Here is a 7964-nt window from a genome sequence, read left to right as displayed (position 1 = left end):
TCTCCTCGGTACGGTGTATGGGGTGTACAGTACAGCACACGGTCTCCTCGGTACGGTGTATGGGGTGTACAGTACAGCACACGGTCTCCTCGGTACGGTGTATGGAGTGTACAGTACAGCACACAGTCTCCTCGGTACGGTGTATGGGGTGTACAGTACAGCACACAGTCTCCTCGGTATGGTGTATGGAGTGTACAGTACAGCACACAGTCTCCTCGGTACGGTGTATGGAGTGTACAGTACAGCACACAGTCTCCTCGGTACGGTGTATGGGGTGTACAGTACAGCACACGGTCTCCTCGGTACGGTGTATGGAGTGTACAGTACAGCACACAGTCTCCTCGGTACGGTGTATGGGGTGTACAGTACAGCACACAGTCTCCTCGGTATGGTGTATGGAGTGTACAGTACAGCACACAGTCTCCTCGGTACGGTGTATGGAGTGTACAGTACAGCACACAGTCTCCTCGGTACGGTGTATGGGGTGTACAGTACAGCACACAGTCTCCTCGGTATGGTGTATGGGGTGTACAGCACACGGTCTCCTCGGTACGGTGTATGGGGTGTACAGTACAGCACACGGTCTCCTCGGTACGGTGTATGGAGTGTACAGTACAGCACACGGTCTCCTCGGTACGGTGTATGGAGTGTACAGTACAGCACACGGTCTCCTCGGTACGGTGTATGGGGTGTACAGCACACGGTCTCCTCGGTACGGTGTATGGGGTGTACAGTACAGCACACGGTCTCCTCGGTACGGTGTATGGAGTGTACAGTACAGCACACAGTCTCCTCGGTACGGTGTATGGAGTGTACAGTACAGCACACAGTCTCCTCGGTACGGTGTATGGGGTGTACAGTACAGCACACGGTCTCCTCGGTACGGTGTATGGGGTGTACAGCACACGGTCTCCTCGGTACGGTGTATGGGGTGTACAGTACAGCACACGGTCTCCTCGGTACGGTGTATGGAGTGTACAGTACAGCACACGGTCTCCTCGGTACGGTGTATGGAGTGTACAGTACAGCACACAATCTCCTCGGTACGGTGTATGGGGTGTACAGTACAGCACACGGTCTCCTCGGTACGGTGTATGGAGTGTACAGTACAGTACACAGTCTCCTCGGTACGGTGTATGGGGTGTACAGCACACGGTCTCCTCGGTACGGTGTATGGGGTGTACAGCACACGGTCTCCTCGGTACGGTGTATGGGGTGTACAGTACAGCACACGGTCTCCTCGGTACGGTGTATGGGGTGTACAGCACACGGTCTCCTCGGTACGGTGTATGGGGTGTACAGTACAGCACACGGTCTCCTCGGTACGGTGTATGGAGTGTACAGTACAGCACACGGTCTCCTCGGTACGGTGTATGGAGTGTACAGTACAGCACACAGTCTCCTCGGTACGGTGTATGGGGTGTACAGTACAGCACACGGTCTCCTCGGTACGGTGTATGGAGTGTACAGTACAGTACACAGTCTCCTCGGTACGGTGTATGGGGTGTACAGCACACGGTCTCCTCGGTACGGTGTATGGAGTGTACAGTACAGCACACGGTCTCCTCGGTACGGTGTATGGGGTGTACAGCACACGGTCTCCTCGGTACGGTGTATGGGGTGTACAGTACAGCACACGGTCTCCTCGGTACGGTGTATGGGGTGTACAGTACAGCACACGGTCTCCTCGGTACGGTGTATGGAGTGTACAGTACAGCACACAGTCTCCTCGGTACGGTGTATGGGGTGTACAGTACAGCACACAGTCTCCTCGGTATGGTGTATGGAGTGTACAGTACAGCACACAGTCTCCTCGGTACGGTGTATGGAGTGTACAGTACAGCACACAGTCTCCTCGGTACGGTGTATGGGGTGTACAGTACAGCACACGGTCTCCTCGGTACGGTGTATGGAGTGTACAGTACAGCACACAGTCTCCTCGGTACGGTGTATGGGGTGTACAGTACAGCACACAGTCTCCTCGGTATGGTGTATGGAGTGTACAGTACAGCACACAGTCTCCTCGGTACGGTGTATGGAGTGTACAGTACAGCACACAGTCTCCTCGGTACGGTGTATGGGGTGTACAGTACAGCACACAGTCTCCTCGGTATGGTGTATGGGGTGTACAGCACACGGTCTCCTCGGTACGGTGTATGGGGTGTACAGTACAGCACACGGTCTCCTCGGTACGGTGTATGGAGTGTACAGTACAGCACACGGTCTCCTCGGTACGGTGTATGGAGTGTACAGTACAGCACACGGTCTCCTCGGTACGGTGTATGGGGTGTACAGCACACGGTCTCCTCGGTACGGTGTATGGGGTGTACAGTACAGCACACGGTCTCCTCGGTACGGTGTATGGAGTGTACAGTACAGCACACAGTCTCCTCGGTACGGTGTATGGAGTGTACAGTACAGCACACAGTCTCCTCGGTACGGTGTATGGGGTGTACAGTACAGCACACGGTCTCCTCGGTACGGTGTATGGGGTGTACAGCACACGGTCTCCTCGGTACGGTGTATGGGGTGTACAGTACAGCACACGGTCTCCTCGGTACGGTGTATGGAGTGTACAGTACAGCACACGGTCTCCTCGGTACGGTGTATGGAGTGTACAGTACAGCACACAGTCTCCTCGGTACGGTGTATGGGGTGTACAGTACAGCACACGGTCTCCTCGGTACGGTGTATGGAGTGTACAGTACAGTACACAGTCTCCTCGGTACGGTGTATGGGGTGTACAGCACACGGTCTCCTCGGTACGGTGTATGGGGTGTACAGTACAGCACACGGTCTCCTCGGTACGGTGTATGGGGTGTACAGCACACGGTCTCCTCGGTACGGTGTATGCAGGGCCGGATTAAGAGCATCATGGGCTTGGTGCTGAGGATTTTGAAGGGCCTTAAGGGCCCTGCCTTGCCATGCACCCAGAGGAGGAAGGGTGCAGCCATGCATGCCTAATTCCACATGGGATGCTGTCTCTGAAGCCCATAAACACATCCATGCATCGGCAACTGTCCCTCCTTGTCCGGCCTTCGTGCTGTGTGGGGAGGTTCTGAGGGTGCTGCCTGGGGAAGCGAGCATAGAAGCCAGACTTTTGTGTTTACAAGTGACAGAAGAGCGGTAACAGTGAATATGGCCAACCTGGGGCCTATATAAAGGTAGGGGCCTGGAGCTGCAGCTCCAATAGCCCCTAGGTTAATCTGGCCCTGGGTGTACAGAAGGGATTGACCGATTATCGGGGAGTCTCTGATAGTGAGTGTACAGTGCACACAGTGTGTTTAACACAGCCGCCACACATACACCCACCCACAGCTGCCCAGTGCCAGCCACCCACAGGCCTGTACCTGCCAGCCATCCACCCACCACACTGTGCCAGCCACCCAAAGGGGGCCAGCCAACCACCACACTTTGCCAGCCACCCACCAAAGGGGGCCAGCCAGCTACCCACCACAGGGTGCCAGCCACCCAAAGGGGGCCAGCCACCCACCAAAGGGTGCCAGCCAGCTACCCACCATAGAGTGCCAGCTACCCACCATAGAGTGCCAGCTACCCACCATAGAGTGCCAGCTACCCACCATAGAGTGCCAGCTGCCCACCACATGGTGCCAGCCACTCACCACAGGGTGCCAGCCAGCTACCCACCACAGCACACAGTCTCCTCAGTGGAATGTAGTGCCAGTTTGTGGTATGGGGCGGAGCTTTCTCTGAAGTGAGGTGGTCCCGGGAGGAGGTAAATATTCGAAGGGGGCGGGGCTCTGTCAGATGGGCGTAGTTAGCCTGGCAGCGTTAGCCTATAGAGAGGGCGGAGCTCTGCCAGCGGCGCGCGGTGTTCTCCCTCTTTCTCTCTCAGGGGGTGGTGTAAATGGGCGGAGCTCTCTCACGCTCTGATTCCATTGTTGGGCGGTGCTAACGGTTTCTTTCATAGGGGGCGGAGTGATCTCTACGTTGGGCGGTACTCCCTTGCTTTCTCTCATATGGGGGGGCGTAGTGATTCCAGCAGTGGGCGGTGCTCTTTCAATCTTTATTTAGGGGGTGGAGCGATCTTATCGTAGGGCGGTAATCTCTATTTATTTTTATGATCCCTTCTTCTTAGTAGGCGGAGTGATCCTAGCGTGGGGCGGGACTCTCTATCTTTTTTTCTCTTATAGGAGTAGAGTGAGTCCTGTGGTGGGCAATCCTACTTTCTTAGGGGGTGGGGTGATCCTAGCGTTGAGTGGTACCTCCCCCCCTTCTATCTTATGGGGGGCGGAGTGTTTACAGCTTTGCTCTATAAATTCTACTTAGGGGGCGGAGTGATCCTAGCTTTGGGCGGGACTCTCTTTATGCCTTTTCTATCATGAGGGGAAAGGATTCCAGTGGTGGGCAATCTTTCTTTGTTAGGGGGCGGAGTGATCCCACCGGTGGGCGGCACCCTCTCTGCTTTCTCTCTCATGGAGGCGGAGTGATCCCACCGGTGGGCGGTGTTCTCCCGCGTTTTCTCTCGGAGTGATTCTTGCGTTGGGCACTTTCTCTCATAGAGGCGGATTGATCCTAGCGGTGGGCGGTGTTTTCACGCGTTTTCTATTAGAGGGGCGGAGTGATGCTTGCTATGGGCGGTCTTCTCTTGCTTTTTCTCTCTCATGGAGGCGGAGTGATTTTTTCCCGTTGGGCGGAACCTTCTGTCTCATGGAGGCGGAGTGATCCAACCGGTGGGCGGTGTTCTCTCGCGTTTTCTCTCTTGGAGGCGGAGTGATACTTGCGTTGGGCGGGACTCTTTCTCATGGAGGCGGATTGATCCTACCGGTGGGCAGTGTTCTCCCGCGATCTCTCTCATAGGGGCGGAGTAATCCTGCCGGTGGGTGGTGTTCTCTCGCGTTCTCTCTGATAGGGGCGGAGTAATCCTGCCGGTGGGCGGTGTTCTCTCGAGTTCTCTCTCATAGGGGCGGAGTGATCCTTTCGGTGGGCGGTGTTCTGTCTCATAGGGGCGGAGTGATCCTTGCGGTGGGCGGTGTTCTGTCTCATAGGGGCGGAGTGATCCTTTTGGTAGGCGGTGTTCTGTCTCATAGGGGCGGAGTGATCCTTTCGGTGGGCGGTGTTCTGTCTCAGGGGCGGAGTGATCCTTGCGGTGGGCGGTGTTCTCTCGCGTTCTCTCTTATAGGGGCGGAGTGAGCCTAGCAGTGGGCGGTGTTCTCCCCGCGTTCTCTCTCATAGGGGCGGAGTGATCCTTGCGGTGAGCGGTGTTCTATTTCATAGGGGCGGAGTAATCCAGCCGGTGGGCGGTGTTCTCCCGCTTTCTCTCTTATAGGGGCGGAGTAATCTTGCCGGTGGGCGGTGTTCTCTCGCGTTCTCTCTCATAGGGGCGGAGTGATCCTTGCGGTGGGCGGTGTTCTCCCGCGTTCTCTCTCATAGGGGCGGAGTGATCCTTGCGGTGGGCGGTGTTCTCCCGCGTTATCTCTCATAGGGGCGGAGTGATCCTAGCGGTGGGCGGTGTTTTTACTCATTCTCTCTTAGGGGCGGAGTGATCCTTGCGGTGGGCGGTGTTCTCCCGCGTTCTCTCTCATCGGGGCGGATTGATCCTAGCGGTGGGCGGTGTTTTTGCGCGTTCTCTCTTAGGGGCGGAGTGATCCTTGCGGTGGGCGGTAACATTCCTCAGAGCCGCACTGCGCTGTGTTCCTCCGCACATTCCTCCGGCCGGGGAAGGCGGGAAGTAGTGCGGTGGCCCCCGGCCGCCTGTGTCGGTGTAGTCCGCTGTCCATGGATCGATTCTCGGAGGAGCTGAGCCTGCAGGCTGGCCGGCTGATGGAAGGTCTGTGCCTGGAGGAGTCTGGCTGCCAGTCCGAGGTGGCTCTGCCGTGTTACGCGGGTGAGAGAGGGAAGAGGTACTCTGCGGAGCTGTACAGGGCCGGTTATGAAGGTGGCCCCCCAGGCCGGGGCCCCCTGTACCCCTCCTCCTCCAGCAGCCCCCGCTCCAGCGTCAGCGCCCTGAGCCCGCGCTCCAGCCTGGTGGTCCCCGGCGGTCAGTACGAGGGTTCGGCGCTGAGCCCGCGCTCCAGCTACGCCAGCACGGCCAGCGACAACAGCAAGCACTCTAGCCCCCGCGCCAGTCTGACCGGCTACGACGGCGGTGGCGGCGGCTCCAAACCCAGCAGCAACCGCACCAGCGGCATCAGCATGGGCTACGACCAGCGGCACGCCAGCCCACGCTCCAGCACCGCCAGCCAGTACTCCTGCACCACCAGCCCGCGTTCCAGCTACTCGGACCCGCGCTACGTGCCGGCGGCGATGGCCAACCACGAGGCGGACGGATCCCTGGTGAGCCCGCGCTCCAGCGTCTGCCTCATGCAGGACGGCCGGGCCGCCACGCTGGGCTCCTGCAACCCGTCGGTGGCCAGCCCGCGCTCCAGCATCTCCAGCCACAGCTCCCGGAGTTCCCGCAGCTCCCGGGGGTCCCTGGGGGTGTACGGCGACCTGCCAGTGCCCTCCCCCCGCTCCTCCATGCTGGGCCCCAGCGTACAGGAAGAGGATCACGGAGGAGAGCCGTGCCACTACAGAATCCTTGCCCAGTCCCCGCCGCGGCACGACGAGCTCAGCAACTCTTCGGGGGTCACCTACAACTTCAGCGCCGTCAAGGGCTCCGCCACCCTCCACCGCTTCAAGGTGCCGTACCAGGTGACGCCGTCCAAGGAGAGCGGGCCGAGCCAGGCCGAGAAGAGGCTGGAGGCGCTCACCCTGGAGCTGGAGAAGGAGCTGGAGATGCACATGAAGAAGGAATATTTCGGTGAGTGGTCCTCATTACTAACCCAATCCAGGGAATGTTCCGGATTGGTCCCACACATCTTCAGCATGCCAGATTTTCTATCCCCTATTCATGTGTCCTGCTGGGAACTCATTGAATCCCCCAACATAAGTTGGAAGATTCACCGACTTCACAGCCAGACAAATGAATGAGGCGATTGGGCAAATCTGGGCATGCTTGGAAGTATTTAGAATCTGTGGTCCTGGCATATTGTATTCACCAGATTCCCTCATTAACGTGTGAATTCCGCAAACCTGCCCGGGTCTATATTCTGTGAGAAAGCAGATTCACACCACATTCACCTGATAATCCGTTCCCCCTGGTTGGTGTGTCTGGCAGTGAATTTGGTGAAAATTCCCCCTCCAAAAAAACATGCTGGCACACCACATTGTTCCCAGATTGGACAGATCTGCCACCAAACGTCAGATTTCACCAAATTATACGGCTGATGCGGTCAGTCCGGTGAATCCCCCAATGTGCCCGGGTCTGCCCAACGTGCGAGGAGCCCCTCGGTGTCCGTTTCCTGCGTATTCACTGAATCCTTGTTTCCTCTGCTGTGCCCGACCGTACATTGCCAACATGCCCAATCTGCCATGCCAATTCACCCGCGTTCACCGCCACGTGTTCAGGTGAATTCATTGAATTGCCCGTGTGGCAGATCTGGCAAATCCCCCCCCCCCCCCCAGGTGTACACAGGTCTGTCCAATCTGCCAGGTAATGGCAGTTGCCTGAATATTCGCCAGATTGGAGAGACCTGCCAGAGCAATGGGTTCAAAACACCAGATTGCCGGGGCAGTCTTCTTTCTGTTTTTTATTCCTGTGTCTGCTGGACACAGGAACTACAAGCGCCAGCCGCCTCCTCCCTCAACCAATTGGAATGCCGAGTTGCGCTTTTTTTTCTTTTAATCGCAGATTTCACGTATATGTATTAACGTCTTACGCGGCATTCATTAAACCTAATTTGTGTCCTTTAATCATACGTTTTTTTTTTTAATCTGGCACATTACTCGATTCCTGCCGGGAGCTCGGCTTCTGATACCTCTACACCCTCCCCCCCTTTCCCGGGTATTAGGTGGTATTCTGGGCACGCCGAGGACCCCTCTCCTCTCCGGCTCACAGGGGGTTAAGGGTTGGAGTAAGAGGCAAACAATGGCCGCTCTGTTCCCGTTCTTGGCCGTTGCAA

The 7964-nt window shown here is 57.1% G+C and overlaps 1 protein-coding gene across 1 annotated transcript in view; it reads left to right on the top strand.

Moving 5' to 3' along the window:
- Nucleotides 1–5644: 5644 nt before the first annotated feature.
- LOC309565625 (Wilms tumor protein 1-interacting protein homolog) overlaps nucleotides 5645–7964 on the top strand; it is a 74395-nt gene continuing 72075 nt past the window's right edge. The window contains exon 1 of the mRNA XM_082270579.1: nucleotides 5645–6763. Coding sequence (XP_082126705.1) covers nucleotides 5740–6763 — 1024 coding nt within the window. The 5' untranslated portion in view covers nucleotides 5645–5739. The remainder of the gene's footprint in view (nucleotides 6764–7964) is intronic.

This window comes from Pelophylax lessonae, assembly GCF_965119305.1.
Source record: "Pelophylax lessonae genome assembly, chromosome: 10".
Lineage (NCBI taxonomy): Eukaryota > Metazoa > Chordata > Amphibia > Anura > Ranidae > Pelophylax > Pelophylax lessonae.
This window is presented reverse-complemented; position numbering and strand designations above follow the sequence as displayed.